General features: G+C 42.6%; 1 protein-coding gene across 1 annotated transcript; it reads left to right on the forward strand.

Moving 5' to 3' along the window:
- The first annotated feature begins 869 nt into the window (after positions 1-869).
- Positions 870-18,835, forward strand: dvl2 (dishevelled segment polarity protein 2). Its single transcript, XM_007551301.1, has 15 exons — positions 870-1,435; positions 7,874-7,943; positions 9,365-9,519; positions 12,482-12,591; positions 12,802-12,931; positions 13,185-13,275; positions 13,403-13,472; positions 13,567-13,706; positions 13,865-13,941; positions 14,032-14,099; positions 14,178-14,312; positions 14,734-14,865; positions 16,069-16,245; positions 16,396-16,620; positions 17,303-18,835. Exons 1-15 carry the CDS (start codon positions 1,275-1,277, stop codon positions 17,851-17,853), a joined length of 2,292 nt encoding a protein of 763 aa, XP_007551363.1. The 5' UTR covers positions 870-1,274; the 3' UTR covers positions 17,854-18,835.
- The last annotated feature ends 177 nt before the right edge of the window (positions 18,836-19,012 follow it).

Below are 19,012 nucleotides of genomic sequence, written 5' to 3' on the forward strand. Positions count from 1 at the left end.
TTAGTTGTAAAGCATATAAAATACTTGAAGACAAAAATGATCAAAAGTACATAATCTTATCAAACTATCTGTATTTTGATCAATATAGCAAAAGTTTTGAAACAAAAAAAGTAATAGTGGCAGTTGTGAATGAATTGGCTGTGGTTCAAAGTAGGTAGGACCACAAACATCCAGCAAATTCTACTCTAAATCAGACATAGATGCGGCTTTTGATTAATCGTGGTTATTTACAGCAATTGTTCTGAAGGAAAGAGTGAGCCATTTTCTGATCTGGTCACAGTAGAAAAGTTGCATGCCTGATTTGCAATAAGAAAACAAACATACCAAAGTCTTTGCCACAATGATTTACAGATGTTTATATTTGTTTTGCTTTTAACAGTGTTACAAATGTCTTCATTTGGAGCAAAGCAGAATCCCAGTCAAATTCCTTGCTTGTGTGCTCAAACTTAAAGTTGTGATTCTTTTCTGTAAAAATCAAACATTGTTTTATTTAAATATTGTCTGTTTAGCTCATTGCAGAGCAGCTAAAGATCAAATAAAACACATTAAATTGAATTTTGGCTTCTTTAATTAAGAAAAAATGGACAAAATTTCTGAACACCCCTGAACTTATTACTAGCCTTCCACTATACCTGAGGATTTCTTCACCTTCATACGCCATCTTTTTCAATTTTTAATTAAATTTTTTTAAAGAGAATTTGCTTATTACTAATATAAACTTTACATAACCTTATTCTAAAACCAATCTGTTTTAAGGAACATCATTCTTTTAAATATACCTGGCACTCCTTGAACTCCCTACCTGGTAGAGGGAGCATGGCTGGGACAGCACGTAAAAAAAAACAACAAAAAAAAACCTGGCGGGAGGGAGGGGGGCAACGTCTTTACGTCACACGCCGCGTTGGCTTGCAACAAGCGGTGAAAAAGTTTTTAGACACCCCCAACCCCCTCCTCTTTATGTTTTTGTTGGGGGAAAAGTTGCTGGAAGTTTTAGCCGTGTGGATGTAGCGTGTTTGCCGTTTTCTGCCCCTCGGTAACGGAGGGAAGGAGCGTCGGCGCGAGCGTGAAGTCGTCCACGGAGGTTTAGAGCGAGGACTTTCCAGCGCTTTGTGTCCGTGGGCTCGGGCTGAAAAATATCAGCGGCCCCGTCCCGTCCCGTCAGCGCTGCATCTCGTTAGCTACCTAGCTGAGTCCCCAACAAAGTTAACGCTACCTCGGCTCCCTCGCAGCCTGTCTCTCTCCGGGAAAACGTCCAGCTTTTATCCAGCGCCGAGATGGCGGAGACCAAAATCATCTATCACATCGACGAAGAGGAGACCCCGTACTTGGTGAAGATCCCCATAGCTGCAGAAAATATCACCCTGCTGGATTTCAAACAGGTCCTCAACAAGCCAAACTACAAATTCTTTTTCAAGTCTATGGACCAAGACTTTGGGTGAGCTGCTCTGATTTTCCCCTCTAATGCTTTTGGTGCATTGCACAAGCAGGAAAGCCACGAAATGTAGTCTTAATTCACAAGTAGTGTCTGAGGGCAGGAGCAGGCACTTAAACTTGAACCAAATTAGAGATCGGAGGGGTATTTCCAACTGTAGCTGCAGGGAGAATAAATTAAAAAATATATTCTTAAAAGTTGCTTCTTCAGGTTGGGACATTTCTCACTAAACATCATCATTACAATGGGAAACATTCCCTGTTCCTGCTGCTTTTCTGTGCCCTAATCCTCATCCCTCCCTCCCTTCCTTCCTCCCTCAGCCCATCATCTGGTGAAATCCTTGCCTTTTCTTTCCTTCAGGACTGAAGCCAGGGTTTTCTCCCCCTCCTCCCTACCTCTTCAACACTTTGGCCTGCCAGCCATCCTTTCATTCCCTGGCTTTCTCCTGACCCTCTCTGAGAAATAGCTGTCTCCTCTATCAATTAATCCTCTTTTTTTCTCTCTCTCTCTCTCCCCCTGTGTGGCTGCTGTGCATTTTCCTGCAGAGGAATGTGTGTTTGTGGTTTATTCACCCGGTGAGACCCTCAGGGTTTCAGTTAAATGCATTGTAGTTTTGGATGTTTTTTTTCCCCCCATGTTGGATGGCACCAGGGCTGCAGAGGCAAACCCGAATTCAAGCTTGCGATTGTGCAAGATTGCTTTACTTTAAGTCTAGGTAGACTTGGCACTCCCCACACAGAAGGAGATTATTCATACGTCCTTTTATAAAAATAAATAAATAATTTTCTCATATGACGACCATAAAATTAATGACATTTTGTAATAGTATATGTGCTAAAAAATACCAATCTGCTTTTTTCACTTTTGATACCGATACAGATATCTGTGGTTTAGGATCATCCGATACGATCCAATAATCTGATGATTTTGAATCGATTTGAAACTTTTTTTTTTCAAACACGTACATGAATGTACTGAATTACAAATTTATTTGATAACTCTGCACCAGTACAACACACTGAAACACACAATTAGATTCACAAGCTTGGTCAACATAAGCAGCACAACTTTTAATTTGTTCAGTCAGCGCAATTAGGAGTATAACGGCAAATGTGAAGTAAATAATAAAGAAACTGAAACTGATAAAAAACAACAGCTTGACTATCTTGGTGAAACATTGAAAAAAAAATGACGACAAACCTTTCAAATGGTTCAGAAAGTGCAATTAGGATTTCTAAATATAACGTGAAATAAATAATGAAGCATGACATCACTCAGTACACAAAACACAGAATTGGACTGAATAGATATACCCTCATAGATTGGGCACATCATCCCAATACCCGAGCTAAATGTTTTTCAATATCAGGACCTAAACAAATATTAATATAGGTGTGCAATTGTGAAATATAAAGACGATTATATGCGGTTTGTTAAATCTGTTATAAGTAACATGAAAAATGTGTATTTGTATTCAGCTGGGAGAAGATGCAGAAGAAGGTGTCCCGGTCAGATGAGACCTTAATGGAAGTTTTTAACCAAAACATGATGCATGCTGGGAAACGTCACACTGCACGCCATCCTCAGCAGAACATCTCCACAGTAAAACACGGAGGTGGCAGCATCATGCTGTGGGGGGAATGCTTTTCAGTCGTCTCTGTTGATGGGAAATAAACCCTCCACACTTTTAGAAAGTACAGCAAACTACTGTTCAGTGTGGCTGCTTACAAACTTTTCAGATTTTCATCTTCAACAATTTTAGAAGACCATGCGTCTTTTTGATTCTGCTTCACAATTATCCGCTGCTTTGTGTTGCTTTGTTGCACAATTTTTTTTAAAAATATAAAATCCAGAAAGGTTTGAGAAACACTGCAGAAGGAGGTATTAAAGTAAATCTGATTAATTTAGAATCTCTTGGTTGTAGCTTTGATTACAACCCTACGTCAACATGACGTAATATCCTTCTGTCTTCTCATTCTTTTTTTATCATCCCAATTTTCCAGTCACTCTGAGTTTTTGAATTGTGGTCACTGCCGTTATTCAGTGTGTTTGTGGCTGTGATTTTTGACCCATCACAGGATTTTGTGATTATGCACCAGACCGAGGCATTCCGTCAACTACACCAGAGGTTTATTTACTGCTGCACTTGTAAAAATCCCTGCTGACAACGTAAACATACCCAGAGTTTTAAAAATTACCTCTTTTGTTTTGGTTTTTCCTCTCTCTCTCTTTTTTTTTTTTAGCTGGGACTCTATGTTGAGCCGTTGGTTGGTAAAACTCGAGTTGAAGACGCAGAATGTTTAGTTTATGAATGAACGTCCATGTTTTCTCGGACAAAAACATTGGATTTCTGTTTCTCACAGCAGAGTGTTATCTGTCGCTGTCATTTTCCAACAAAATTAAGTTGACCGTTTTAGACTGCTGCAAGTCAATACATTGATATTTATTCTAAATAGCTGGACAGCCAAAAAACTTTTTTTTATTTTTTTTTTGAAGGTTTAATGACATTATCCAAACAAAGTGTATAAATTATTATTTGAAACAGCTGTTTTATTTCAGACATCTTCTTCTTGGTCCTTAAAATGTAATGATTTGTTGTCCAAAGTTTGTACTATCGTCTAAATAAAATGTGAACATTGAGGGTAGTAAGAGTTAATCCAGCTGGGACTGCTATTTTAATCAGACGCAGGTAACAAAGACACAGCAACTGAAATATACTAGACTATCATTACGATATCATTATTGTGCACGTTTATGTTTTTCTTGGATATGTTCTGCAGCTCTTGGAAATATTGGCTTTATCAAATAAAAAGGCTTTCAGAGCACTTTAAATCACTTTGAATGTTACTTATGTCACCTTTGGTCGCAGTCTACCCGTATGATCTGCCTTTTGAGTATTTTTATGATTTGTCGTGATAAAAATAGATTGTGCATCTGATAAAGTATTCAGTATGTAGAATATTCGCTGAACTGCAATACAGAACCGCACTGCATTCTGGGGGATGTAGGCAGATTAAACGCTTTAGAGGCTGAACCTTTCACGGACCAACTAAGAAAGGCAGGTGCCATCAACTAACTCACCCACTCTACGGTTACCTAGCAACCGCTCGCTCACTCTTTGGTTACCTAGCAACAGTTTGTTGAGTAACTTGCACAGCAGCAGCCTCATAACTGCTTAAAAAATAAGAAGAAAGGCATGAAATAAAAACTACGGATAAAACGGAAGCGATCACGCCATATTTCAGATATTTAAAACAAACAAACAAACAAAAAAATATCGATATCGACTGATATGAAACGCTAATATCATGATACGACCAGCCAGGTTAAACACTGACAAATTTCCTCTTTGTTACTCGACGTTACATAACCTTTTTTGACTCTGGACTACCGTTTGTGCACATAGCGGGCGACCCACTCAGCGGAGTACGGAAACTCAGAATCAGCCGTAGAAACCACCTCCCACTTCAAACCCGCCTGCCGGCTCTGATTCACTCATCCGAACGTCTCCAACTGAGCTCAGACGAAAAAAATTCAAACACAGTTCCCGAGTCAGCTGTCCAGTCGAAGCAGGGATTTTTTTTTTTTCCCTCCCCCTCCTCTCTCGTCGACCCAGGAGAGGAGTGTGTGTTTTCATTTGCCCTGGTACGAGGCCAGCTGTCGGCCAGAGCCTCGTGTGTGGCAGAGGGGAGGAGGGGGATCCAGAACCGGCGCTGGACCACGAGGGGAGGGATCCCAGCCATTTGCTGCGTCGTCTGGGTCGTCGTCTACAAGGGGGGGAGAGCGGAGCTCGGTTGGAGTCTCTGGATCTTCTTCTGCGCTCAGGGAGAGCATCAGGGAGCCGTTTCAGGAAGATTAATTATTAGAAAACTGATGCTGTTGAGAGGGAGGAATGTAATGGCTGCAGGGGACTAGGAGAACGGCAGCGGAGTGGATTTTAATACTTTTAAAGACTGGAATCATATGTTTCTCAGACGTGCATTCTTATGCCCGTTTTATTGTCTGAAGCAGTTTTCACTTGTTTGATTAGACTAAACAGTAAAGAAGGAAAAACTGTTGCATAACGGCTGCTGCTGACTGTGTATGAAGACATATGAATGTTGAATAAATGAAGGAAACATTTGTGGACCGACACCCGGCGGTCCACAAATACTGTCTTCCAGCTTCCTGCTGCAGATTCCCACCAGTTCCCACAACAAGCTGGCTTTATGCTGACACTCTCTAAACCGGCACTCAACAGCTGCTTTCAAAAGCCCAGCGGAGGCCGACTGATTCTCAACTAAATGGGCTGCATATCGGCTGAGAGGCTCTCTCTTTGTAATCCTGTTTGAGAAAAATATTTGAATAATCGCGTTGTGTCGCAGGAAAGTTCACAAATGATGTTTTTGTCTCTGATGGGACAGAGGTGGACGCACTGCGGGTTCTGTGTTTGAGCCTTTTGATATTTGCAAGCAGCTTCTTTTAGTTGTATAGATCTAATGCATATAGATGTGAAACCAGAAGTTTACGTACAACAAATAAAGACACATTCACCTTCTTTTTTCTCAGTCTGAAGTTAAATCAAACCAAACCTTTCTTGTTTTATGTCGGAATTACCCAAAATTATTTATCCCAGTTAGCAAATAGAAATGAATGTGGTAATTTTTGCTAACTTAAAGCAAGAAAAGCTCCTGATTTAACTTCAGACAGTGTGGGAGAACAAAAAAATTTATCTTTTTATTTGGTAAACTTGTGATTTCAAGTTGATCAGGGCACAAAAACTTCCAAAGAAAGACAACCAAAAAAAAAGGAATGTTACTTGTTAATTTCTCTGATTGTGGATTTTTATTTTCTAACGTTTCCTGACTGATTTGACACGTTTTACGGTGTGTTGATTTTTTTTTTTTTTTCTTTTACAAAAATCAAAGGAAACCTGTGGGATATTTCAGCGGCTGCATGAAGTTAGTTTGCTTGACATGTTTTTCTCTCCGTATGTTCAGCGCCGCTGCTGTCCGACTGCCCGTCTGCCTCGCCTGCTGTGTGCAGCTCGACACATCTTCCATCAGAAATAGACCAGAAGCATATTTTTAGCGCGGCACCAGGCTCTGGGATGCTTGTGAAAGCCGCAGCCTCCTTTAGGACAACATGCATTGTTCATAGCGGCTACGGTCACGACCAGTCCTGCCGCTTCCCGTCTGACGCCTCTGCAAAACCAATAAAATGACCAATTCATTTATTGTAAAAAAAAAAAAAAAAAAAAAAAAAAGTGCTTTATGTTCCTCTGGAGAAGCTTCCTACAGGTATTAACACATTTGAGCTGATTTCAGGAATTCCTGACAGCGAATTGGGTATTCAAACAATGTTTTTAATTTTATTTTACATTCGTTTATCCAGATAAATCTCATTGAAACATGGAGTTGTGTTTGTACAGAACAGAAATAAAGCAGATCAAATATATTGATCAATGTATTATTTATCAAAAGCAGCTCTGATTTAAAGAAACCCAGTGTTTCAACTCTTTTGCTGGTTTCTGGAAACAGAAAATTGTAAATGACATCAAATTAAGGCAAAAAAAAGAAAAAAAAAAAAAAGAAATACAAACCTTACAGCTTTGTTTCATTAAAATATTGCGTGTTTATTTTATTGCCTTGCTTCATCTTGGATCTAAATTCTAAGAACAAATCATACAATCATACATCACGTGTTTGTGGTCATTCCTGACGAGGGAAAATTGGTATTTTTCCACCGGTTCCCCTGCTTTGTTATTGTTTATTTGCACAGCTTGAATAAAATATAAATAAATAAAACATTTGATGTTTCAGATTGAGCTTCACAATGTATCAAACTAGTCATTATTCCACCTTCAGTGTGTGCAATATTGTAGTTGCAAAGAGTGCCTGAGTGTAATATTTGGTAATACTTTAGCAAACGTGCATCAAGACCGTCGTGCCTGCCGGTAAATATGATGGATGGATGGATGGATCTATGGATGGATGGATGGATCGATCTATGGATGGATGGATCGATCTATGGATGGATGGATCTATGGATGGATGGATGGATCTATGAATGGATGGATGGATCTATGAATGGATGGATGGATCGATCTATGGATGGATCTATGGATGGATGGATGGATCTATGGATGGATGGATGGATCTATGGATGGATGGATCGATCTATGGATGGATGGATGGATGGATGTTCGCTGCCCCAAAGGAAAGACGTTGCAAGAAGAATCACCGTCATGTTTTCACTTCGCGTGTTCCTGCTTTGAGACAAACGCATTTATCTGAACGTGTCGACTCTTTGACTCCCTACATTTTCACTGTTCTCCTTCTGAGCAACATGTTCCTCCGCTCAGCTGTGCTACTGTGAGATCACATTCATCCGTCACCAGTGTTGTGAAAACAGAGCAGTTTATGCTTCCTGAACCTCTCCTCTCCTTTTCTCTTTCTCCAGGGTGGTGAAGGAAGAGATTTCCGACGATGGCGCCAAGTTGCCTTGTTTTAACGGCAGAGTGGTGTCGTGGGTAAGAAGATGTAAACTTGTTCTTTATTTCTTTGACAATTTTCTACACATGTTGGCTTTTATTCAAATATTTCTGAATTTTGCATGAAGGCTTTTGTGTTATATGTACACTCGGTGCTTAGAAGTTACGTTTCTCATCTGGCTTATGAAGAAGTTCCTCAACTTGAGAAGAGAAAAGAGGGTTTTAGGATCGCCACTTAAACAATGGATGGATGGAAATCAACAGAAATGTGATCAGAGCTAAATCTTTTAGTTTCGTCCAGGGGAGTGAGGAAGGAATCTGAACATTGCAGCAAGTGAGTTTTTGATTTCGTGGAAGAGTCTGAACTGTTGGTATCGAAGTTATGCTGCAGTCCCTTTGAGTCTAGCATAAAGTCCACATATTCTTCACATTTCGTCACTAATTAACCCCAGTGAAACGTCTTCCATTGGCAGAGCACAGCTGCTTCCTACCTGCTGGACATAAAGAAAGGCCCCCCGTTTGTCCGATGATGCTCCAGCTCTGGCTCCGTGTCGCACGGCCTGCGAACGCTTACAGTAAAGCGATTTGCCAAAACAACTGTTGTAATACTTTTCCTTTTCTCTGGTGGAAGTCCCAGCTGTTTCACCCCACCCTGCGACTTGGATCCGAACAAAGACAGAACACCAAGGCTTGGCCCAGAAACGCAGGTCTGGGGGCCAGAGCATCTGCTAAGTGCATAAGATCGAGGCAGGAGAAAAAAGAAAAAAAAAAAAAAAACATGAAAGGAAAAGGAGAACAAAGGTTGGAGAGCAGAGGAGCTGATATGTGATCTGCAGACTGGAGCAGGAATCCCTGAAGTCTTTCCATGCAGGGACGTCTGTCCACATGTTGCTCATCATTTGGGATTGTTTCTACAGACGGAGCTCATTTACAGGAAACTCTTTACTGTCAACGTTTTAAAATTCGTGACACTAATACGCCGTAATGTGTTTCTGAGCATGCCGAGCGCCTGCGCGGCGTCAAAGTGATGAGACCTCTGGATTGAAACTTTTTATCCCTCCATTTTTCAGTCTCACTCCCTTCCTGTCTGTGTGTTTCATGCGCCTTGTAATCCGAGGCTGCGCGGCATTCATCCTGATTGTTGCTGTTTGTGTGTGTGGCCAGTTTTCCTGGATAATGAAGGGAGACGGGTTAAGTGTGGGATAGCGTTTCAGTTTGCCCTTGAGACGTTTGTCTGAAAAGAGTCGAGTGTTTCTATGTCAAAGTAATTGACATGGTAGACGTTTCCCCTCCTTTCACCTCCGCTCTCCTCCTCCTCCTTTCAGTCTTCTGAATTTCTCCACCACTCCTCTCGCTTTCAGCTTCAACATATAGGTTTATTTTCTCTTTTTTTTTGCCATCCTGCACGTCCTGTCTCTAACTCATCGCCACTTGTTCCGTTTGTCTCTCTCTTTTCTTAGTTGGTGTCTTCGGAGACTCCCGTTGCAGAGCCTCCAGTTGCGGTGGTGCCCCCTGTGGAAACAACCGCCCAGCCTTCACCACCTCCACCGCCCCTGCCACCCCCACCTGCAGAGAGGACAGGGGGCATCGGGGACTCCAGACCACCCTCCTTCCAGTAAGCAAAGCACAGTTGTTCTCATTTACTCTACAGTAAACCCTGTAGGACATGACCTGGATGCTGGACATGAAGGGTTTCCAGACTTAAAGTTTGGTGTAAACTTTGACAGAGAAACTCTTGAGCAGCTCACGCTCTCTGTCTCGGGTTCCTGCAGGAATACTGCAGAGATCTTGTAACTGATCTTACCTGAAGCCCCTGTTGTCTATACTGAGGACGCTCACAGTTACTTAATTTATTTATTTATTTTTTTTAGAAAATCTCTGGTGAAATGGTTTATTTTTACTCCCAGTTAAATTAAATGTGCCTGGCACATTTTTTTAAATTTATGCTTGTACGCTCAGTGGCCCATTTCTTAAGCCACTCTTAAAAGATGCAATAACTTATTATGCAAGAAAAGCAAATGTGTGTTAATTTTAATTATTTAAAAAGTTCATATTAAAAATGTAACCATTCTCAGTTATAGGTTAAATTCTACAAAACTCACTGTTGTCGTGCGCTGGCCAGCAGGGGCATATTTGGATCAACGAGTCTCCATGACAACCATATAAGCCAGTTATTTTAGGAGCATTCATGAAAAAAAAAAAATCTTTCTGTCCTTAGAGGTGGACAATGTGAATAGTTTTCAACCACTTCAAAATAAGAGCGTGAATATGAACGTCTTAAATACGTGAAGTATTTGTAACGATAAACAACATTTCAACACGGGTGTCGAACTTTATTCAACTGAGAGTTTACAAAGAAACCACGTAAATTAGTGTTTTTCAGTTTGTTCAGAAAAATTGATTTAGCAGGCCCTAAGCGCGGTGAATGTTTTCAAAGTTAGCAAAAATGCTAAAAGAAAAATGAGCTCTGCTGTGTTTCAGTACTGACAGCAGGTCGGCTATTAATTGCAGGGGTTTTCTTAAGTATTTCATATAATTTTTTTTTACTCCTGCTAAATAAATAAACTCATAATAAAGGGTTAAGTTTTCTACATCTTTTCACTGTGAGATTCCTGCAATTAAACTCTTTTATTAAAAGACTTTCCATGCATCTTTATCACATCATGTCAATAAATGTGATTGGTGTTGTGTTTAATAGAACTGAATAAAAGACATATGGGCTTGATTTTGTTTGCACATTTCTGAATGGTGGACATTATAACTATTAAACTACAACTAAAGAAAATAGTTCAACAAAAATCGAGTTCTCTGCGTTGGCTTCGCTGCACACCAGTAGTCCTTGTAACAGCGAGCTTTAAGGTGTCTAAAAACCAGCTGAGGTAAACATAAGCAGGTTTACTCACACAGCTCCCACATTCAGCCAGTCATATGATTGGTTTTGGAGCTGAAGATTACGTTTAAAACGGATTTAGACTTTAGAAAGCCGTTGCTGAACGGCGCTCCAAACGTGCCTCTGAAGGAAAGTCCTGGAGGCTTTAGCGGAACAATAACGACCAAATTCAGAAGAGTCGCATTCGAAAAAGATTATTGCAGTGCGAGAAATCTCACAACTGTTGGCTTTTTTTAGTTAGGGATTTGTCGTCAAAAAATGCATTTATCTATAAAACTCATTATTTAGCTGTGATGTTGAAACAAACATAATAAGTGTTTGAGAAACTGATGATTTCTTTCATTGCTAACATGCAGAAGCAAGGTGCTGTTTTCTAGTTACCCTCTTTATTTTTCTACATATTCTCGTTTAGAGGACAACTATTAGTCTGAGCTGTTCTCAATTTCTTCCTTCAAATAAACCAGTGTTGGGGGAAAAAGAACAAAAAGGAGCATGTGATTTATAGGATCTTCCTCTAAATCGGAGGACACGTTCTATTATTAGCAAAATATGTACTAAAGCAGTATTTAAAGTTTAAACAGTTGTCAAGTCTAAACAGAGTATATCCAGAGTATATCATAAATCTGCAGATCAGTGACAGAGTGAATATTTCTGTTAGAAAGAATTTCCTCTCTATCCCAATTCTTAACAATCCTTTAAAAAGTCCGAAGACGTTTAAGAGACGTTTTCACACCTAGCTTGTTTACGTTGGTCCGAATCAGATAACAGATTTGTTAACTTGTAGTCTTTTCATGGTGGGGGAGCAAAATGTAAATACAGGAAGCTGGAGAGCACATGGAGAATTTAACCATGTCATTAGATTTTTTTTTTTTTGGGGTACAATTTAAAACTTGAACTGAGCTGCGCTGTGACCAAGGGCACCGTGTCAGACGGCCTGATCACCGAGCGCATATGCAACTGGTTCCCCAGCTCGTAACTGGAAGATCGGTAAGTTGGGCGTGACATCACTCCCAGATCGGTTCTTCCCTCTGGAGTAGATGGATTGGAACCAGAGAGTAACGCATCTCATTTGCAGAAACAACTTGAGTGTTTTTGATCGCGCTCAGTTCACGAGCGTTTCTTAATGAAGGACCACTGCCGGTGGGACACGCCTGAAATCACACCAGGGGAGGCATCAAAGAGTGAAGTGGAAGATAATGGATCCCTCTTCACACAATGATGGAATTACCTGCATGGGTTTAACATTTGGCACAACATTTGCCTTTGTGCCTGGAATCAGGTTTCGCCTCCATTGTAATACCAAAACAGCACTTATAACCGAGCTGCCGATGGATCTGCGGTTATCCGATCCTCTCAGGAGATTCAAGCCACGGGAGATGACTGCTTTAGTTTCTGGATTCATTGTAATATGATGAGATCATATCAGGTGTTGGTATCAGACGTGAAAAACTTCATTGAAGTGACAGGTAACTGGATCATTGCCTGTAACTAAAAGCTGACCGTCAGGCATGCTGTGTTTTAAAAAAATAAGATAAAATAATCTCAATCTCATCATTCGTGACCCGAAACGGTTCATTGAGCTTTAAAAAAAAAAAAAAATCCTCAAAGAAGCGCAGGGGCATCCGCAAATTTTACAATGATCACAGAAAACGGTTCAGATATCGAATGTCTGTTTTGCTCTCTGCAGTCCCAACGCTACGGGCAGCGTGGAGACTTTGGACGATCAGACTGAAACCGAGTCCGTGGTTTCCTTCAGGAGGGAGAGACCCCGCCACAGAGAGGGCGTGGATCAGCACGGTGAGAAACCGCACATCACCGCGCTCACAAAAAAACAATCCATTATCACGGAGCTTTATCCAGACCTGGCGCGCCTCCACCCTTCCAAGCGCTGGCAGATAGGATCAGGCAATGTTCGACTGTGGAATGTTTTCCACTCGGCAAAGGGAAAACAGGAAAAGGTGAAACTTCATCCGGCATGATTTCTCCCGTTTTCTGTTTATTTTCAAGGGCCCCGCATGAACGGCCAGAGCCGCCTGGAGCGCCACCTGGCAGGGTACGAGAGCTCCAGCACAGTGATGAGCAGCGAGCTGGACACGACCAGCTTCTGTGACTCTGAGGATGACGACACCATGAGCAGGTGAAAGACGAAGGACGAAACTATTGTGACAATCCGAATACACAGTCTGGATCAACGTCTTTATAGAAACAAAAGGAGAAGATCAGAAAGGAAACTTTGATCAGATTCTAACTTTGCACAACTTTTGCTAAATCTCAGTAGCTTTAGTTTGTTTGTATTCTTGCTTTTCCGTTTTCTTCTCTGAGTTGCAGCACAGTTGAGGAGAGGATGTCGCCTTCCTGCTGACCTTTTTTCCTGATCTGTAAACTTGTAGGTTCAGCAGCGCCACAGAGCAGAGCACCGCCTCCAGGCTACTGAAACGACACCGTCGGAGGAGGAAACAGCGCCCCCCGCGGCTGGAAAGGGTACAACAAGCATTTCCGACACCCTCTCCTGCAAATTTAGTGTTTTGTTTCTTTCTTTTCTTTTTTTTTTACATGGTTTGAACTTTTTAAAAGTTTAACACAGTAATTGAATCAATTCGTTCGTCAGGCCTCGTCCTTCAGCAGCGTGACGGACTCCACGATGTCCCTGAACATCATCACTGTCACGCTCAACATGGGTCGGTACTCGGCGGTAGTAATATTTTAGTTGAACGACAAAACGCACACTTTAGCTCGTTTTTAAAGACCCGCTCTGATGTCTCAACAATGCAGAGAAGTACAACTTCCTGGGTATTAGCATTGTGGGCCAGAGCAACGAAAGGGGGGACGGCGGCATCTACATCGGCTCCATCATGAAGGGCGGGGCTGTGGCTGCGGACGGACGCATCGAACCCGGAGACATGCTGCTGCAGGTCTGCAGGGACGAATGATGCATTGTTGCTTCGGCACGGCTGCTTCTGTTACTATGTTGTGTTGTAAACCTTGAATAATAAAAAAAAAAAAAAGAAGCAGAATAGATGAATCTGCAACACTGTTTAGTATTTCAATAAACGTTTTTTTGCCGTCGAAGGTGAATGACATCAACTTTGAGAACATGAGTAACGACGACGCGGTGCGAGTTCTCAGAGAGATTGTACACAAACCAGGGTGAGTCGCTGATTTCCAGTCCGCATGCTTCCGGTTCTGCCTCGGACGTGAACTGATCTGTGTTTTTTTTTTTTTTTTTGGCTTTGGCAGACCCATCATACTGACGGTGGCCAAGTGCTGGGACCCGGCCCCTCAGGGCTACTTCACGCTGCCTCGCAGTGAGTACACGAGCCCCTCAGGTCCTCCGGTAGACAAACGCCCCAGTCGGTCAGCTCTTCCTCCTCTTCCTCTGCCAGATGAGCCGATCCGACCCATCGACCCCGCGGCCTGGGTCAGCCACTCTGTGGCCATGACCGGGGCCTACCCTCCCTATCCGGGCAGCTCCTCCCTCAGCACCATCACCTCCTCCTCCTCCGTCACCGAGACTGAACGTGAGTCTGCTTTTCAACTTAGTTTTAGCCAGACGAGGTTCGGAATGACGCAAGTTCTGCTGACTTTGTTTCCGTTCATCTTTTATCTTTTTAATGACGTTAGCCCACAAATCCTGTTTACCTCTTTTTGTTTGTCTGTGTGATAAGTGCTAGGTGCTTTGATATGCTTCTCCTCTTGGTTTTGATCTGACTGAGTCTGGTTGGGTTTGTGTTAGCTTCTGTTGAACTTTTACACATTTACGTCTCGTTACGACTGCAAACTGCAGTTTATTTCATCAAGATGTTGTGTGATAGCGACAATTTGAAAATATGGGAAAGTAAAGTGATCCTGACTGGTGGCATTTCATTTCCCTTTCGGGATCAATACAGCATGCTTGAATTTTGAAATTGTAAAGCTTTGTGTGCTTCTGTTTCCCTCCAGGTTTCGACGACTTTAACTTGTCGCTGCACTCTGACATGGCGTCCGTCGCCAAGGCCATGGCTTCACCGGAGTCGGGACTGGAGGTCAGGGATCGCATGTGGCTTAAAATCACCATCCCCAACGCCTTCCTGGGTGAGAAGAAAAGAAAAAGAGAGACTCCTGCAGGAAAACCTCAGCTCTCTGTGGCTCTCTGGGGGATACAGGGCAGCCATTATGCTCCCAGAATTAAAACCGTGTGACCTGTGGGAGGGAGGGAAAAATCCCAATCCTACGAATGGAAATACTTGTTCTGGCTGGAAACATGCGCCAAATTGGAATCACCTGCAAACTGACTCACAAGCAGTAATTACAAAATCTACACATTAGCCCAAATGTGGTGCTTTTTATTTTGAATTTTGTTTTTATTTTATCTGACTTGTTTGTATCGTAAAATCCTGCAGCTTAGAGACATTGAAGACAAATTACTGTGGAGTCCCTCAACTTTATTTTGGGATTGTGAAGTTGCCTTAGAACAACATGCTTCACTATTTTATACTCTGGGTGTTTATGATTGTCTGCAATGGTATAATTTCATCTGATGTTTTTCTAACTTATTTTTGGTGCCCCATTTGCTCTGCAATGGGAGAGCTGACTCACAGAAAACGTTCAGTTATTTTCAATAAAATAACAGTGGAACATGGAAGGTGTGTTGTGACCTTATAACACCCGAGAGCATCAAGATATTTAAAAAAAAATCGGCAGGTCAGGCTTTTTAAATCGCTGTGATCGGTCAGAAAACTGCAATCAGTGCACCCTTGCTGATTACACAACGTTTAGGGTTTAAATTCACTGTGGATTTTCTCTAATGTAGAGGTCAACATCATACATCCAGTCAAGACATGAAGGCATTCCACTAATATTTAGCCAAACATCAAACAAGTAGCGCCTCAACCTCATACTTTTTACTGTGGCTGGATGTTTTCTGGAAGGGTTGTGGCAAAGCTATTCTTAAATCTTAAATTTTGTCCAATCCAAAACCAGTTTTCAATTAAAGTCAATTCAAATTCAAATTGAAAACTACTTTATAGATCCCAGAGGTAAATTAAATGTTGGTGTAACTCGTATAAGAGAGTTATCGTGTGTAGTGGTGGCTGCTGTAGCGGTCGGTAACACAGTGAATTTGAAGAAGCCTCTGACTGAAGACGCTCTGTTTTCCCGAGAAATTTGCATGAAGACTTTGAACCGGATGAAACAGGCTGATTTCAACCTCCTGTCCGTTACTGTCTGAGATAAATGTTTCATTTATTTCCTTGGTGTCACTGAGAACCCGTCTCTCTCTCGCTCTCTTGGTTTCAGGCTCAGACGTAGTGGAGTGGCTCTTCCACCACATCGAGGGATTCCAGGACCGCCGGGAAGCCAGGAAGTACGCCAGCAACCTTCTGAAGGCCGGCTTCATCCGACACACCGTCAACAAGATCACCTTCTCCGAGCAGTGCTACTACGTGTTCGGAGATCTGAGCGACTGTGAGAACTGTGAGTCGCTGAAATGTTAATCTCAATCCAAAGGAAATTACAGACGGCATATATTCTGATAAGCAGAGGTTTATATTCAAAAGAGTAAAACTCCTCTTGATTAATTTGTTGGTGGGTTGAATCTATTCTGTTCTTCTACTTCCCACCCAGACATGGCCAACCTGTCGCTGAATGACAACGACGGCTCCAGCGGCGCCTCGGATCAGGACACCCTGGCCCCCCTGCCGCTCCCCGGCGCCTCCCCCTGGCCCGTGATGCACACCTTCCCCTACCAGCCCTACGCAGCGCATCCCTACTCCAGCCAGCCGCCTCCGTACCATGAACTCACCAGCTACAGCTACGCTCCGGGCAGCACGGGCAGCCAGCACAGCGAAGGTGACGAAACATAGTTTATAATCGTTTAAAAAAAAAATAATAATAAAAAAATAAAAAATAAACGTTTTAGGTATTCTTCAACTTCAGCTATCATGGACTCAGTTTTTAACTTTTGACTCCCCTCCTCCTTCAAATTAAACAGAATTAGTGTCAAATGTTTTGTGCAGCAAAGAGTTTAGTTTGTGCCGCGATCGTTTTAATATTAATAAATGTTTCCTGGGGTCATCAAAGGTCAACCTGAACCTCCATGTTTACAAAATCAAGCAGATTTTTTTTGTCAGTCAACTGTACTGCGCGGCTCTGTGGTTAAAAATGCACAGAAACTCGTGCTTTCAATGTAGGATAAAATGTTACAATTTAATTTGAGTACATTTGTCCAGTGCAAAAAAAAGAAAAAAAGTCCCACGTTGAGAAAAAATTAATTAAATCAACCAACCATTTACTCAAAATCCCAGCTGGCTTGATTTTTGGCACCTCTGGGACATTTAATGTAAGAAATTTTACGTGCATTTTTTTTATTTTCACTAGTTTTGAATAGCTTAGGAAATTAGCGCCCAACAGAATTTTCCTACTTTTGACCCAAACCGACTGAAATAAGAACATTTAGGTCTGGGGAAAAAGCAACGTTACGAACCAGTAAAGTGAGACGGTTTCTGTCCTCTGTTCCTCCTCCTCCTCTCAGGGAGCCGAAGCAGCGGCTCGACGAGGAGCGAGGGCGAGCGGCGGCGCAGCAGCAAGGGTCCCGGCAGCACCGTGGGCGGGGGGGAGAAATCCCCCTCCGGAGACGGCGGCGGCGCCGAGTCGCGCTCCGGCAGCGGCAGCGAATCGGAGTACTCCACCCGCGGCAGCCTGAGGCGCGGCCACGGCTCGTCGGCCCCCAGCGAGCACAGCCACGCCTCGTCGCAGCGCTCCCACCACCACCGGATGCCGCAGCCCCCCCACATGTCCCCGTACCCGCCGGGCATCCTGCCCTACAACCCCATGATGCTGATGATGGTGCCCCAGCACCCACACCCGGCCATGGCCGCCCACGCTCTCCAGCACCCGCAGCAGCTGTCGGCGGCCCCCATGCACCAAGCGCTGCCCCCTCCTCCCTCCTCCACACCGGGGGGCCCACCTGGGGCCCCTCCCACCCGTGACCTGGGCTCTGTGCCTCCAGAGCTGACCGCGTCCCGTCAGTCGTTCCACCTGGCCATGGGCAACCCCAGCGAGTTCTTTGTGGACGTCATGTAGATTGCTTTCTGTTTCGTTTTTGTTTTTCTTTGCGTCGATCGGTTATTCGTGTGAAGTCATCGAACGGTTCTGCTTGGCGAGCTCACGCCGCCCATCGGAGGAAGGGCTTTGGTTATAAATTAGGTAAAACAGGGTTTAAAATTACAGAAGAAATTAATAAAAAGCAAGCTGATATGGAATACGGTTTGATTAAATGTGCCAATAAGTTTAGTTTCTGCTTAAATAAAAACAAAAAGTACAGCTTTAACGGTTCAGAAAGACTCGTCTGTTCGGGTTCTTCTGTGTTTGGAGCAAGGTTTCAGCACAGCGTCAGGAGCCAGGCGGAGCTGCTCTGTAGCTTGAGTCGCTGATCTCAGATCTGCCCTCCCTGGCGCCACACAGAACAGAGTTTAACACTAGGGGGCGCTAGGTACACCATGTACTGGAAGAAGGATCCACTCCTGAATGCATGGTATGTTTTGTTTCTTTTTTTTTTTTGTTGTTTTTTTTTGATGAGTGCCTTACTTTTTTGAGACGTGAAACACTCCAGGTACATAACATGTTGTTCCACATTGTTTGACAATGAACTTCTCTGTACATAAATATCCGCAGCTCCTATGTAAAGCGTGCACTCCAATGTGAAAGGAAAAAGGTCCAAAAGCGTCAGCGGGAATCAAGAAATGAATCGGATCACTCCTGACCTGTTCTGAATGTGACACCACGTGCTTATGGCGGTACCTTTTCATGACATTCAGTGTATTTCTTTAAATGCGATACAGCTCCTCATCCTTATTTTTTATGCTATTGACTCACGTTATTCACCAATTTTTTTTTTTGTTTTGTTTTGTATGCGTGACTTTATAAATCATGTATAATCCAAATATTAAGGTGCTAAATGAAGAGTCAACATTACAGAGAGAGTGACATGGACAGTGTGGCGCTGTTTCAACTCGTAACACCATCTTTGTTTGTGCCTTTCAGAATAAATTTGATACTAGCTCACCGTCTTGTGTGTTTAGATTTATTCGTATGTGGCTGGAAACATGTTGACATTTACATAAGTTCTGAGGTTAAATCACACTAAGGTTTGTTTATGGTTTAGGTCAGTAAGTCTTGCCTAAATTATTTCCATTTGCTAAATGTCAGAATGACAAGAGAGACATTTAATTATTCTTAAAAT

This window comes from Poecilia formosa, unplaced genomic scaffold (genome assembly GCF_000485575.1).
Source record: "Poecilia formosa unplaced genomic scaffold, Poecilia_formosa-5.1.2 Scaffold41, whole genome shotgun sequence".
NCBI lineage: Eukaryota > Metazoa > Chordata > Actinopteri > Cyprinodontiformes > Poeciliidae > Poecilia > Poecilia formosa.

Coding starts and splice junctions, on each gene's coding strand:
- dvl2 (XM_007551301.1), top strand. CDS start 1,275: ATGGCGGAGACCAAAATCATCTATCACATCGACGAAGAGGAGACCCCG. Junction 13,276..13,402: donor GCCCCCCGCGGCTGGAAAGG/GTACAACAAGCA, acceptor TTCGTTCGTCAG/GCCTCGTCCTTCAGCAGCGT. Junction 14,866..16,068: donor CATCCCCAACGCCTTCCTGG/GTGAGAAGAAAA, acceptor TCTTGGTTTCAG/GCTCAGACGTAGTGGAGTGG.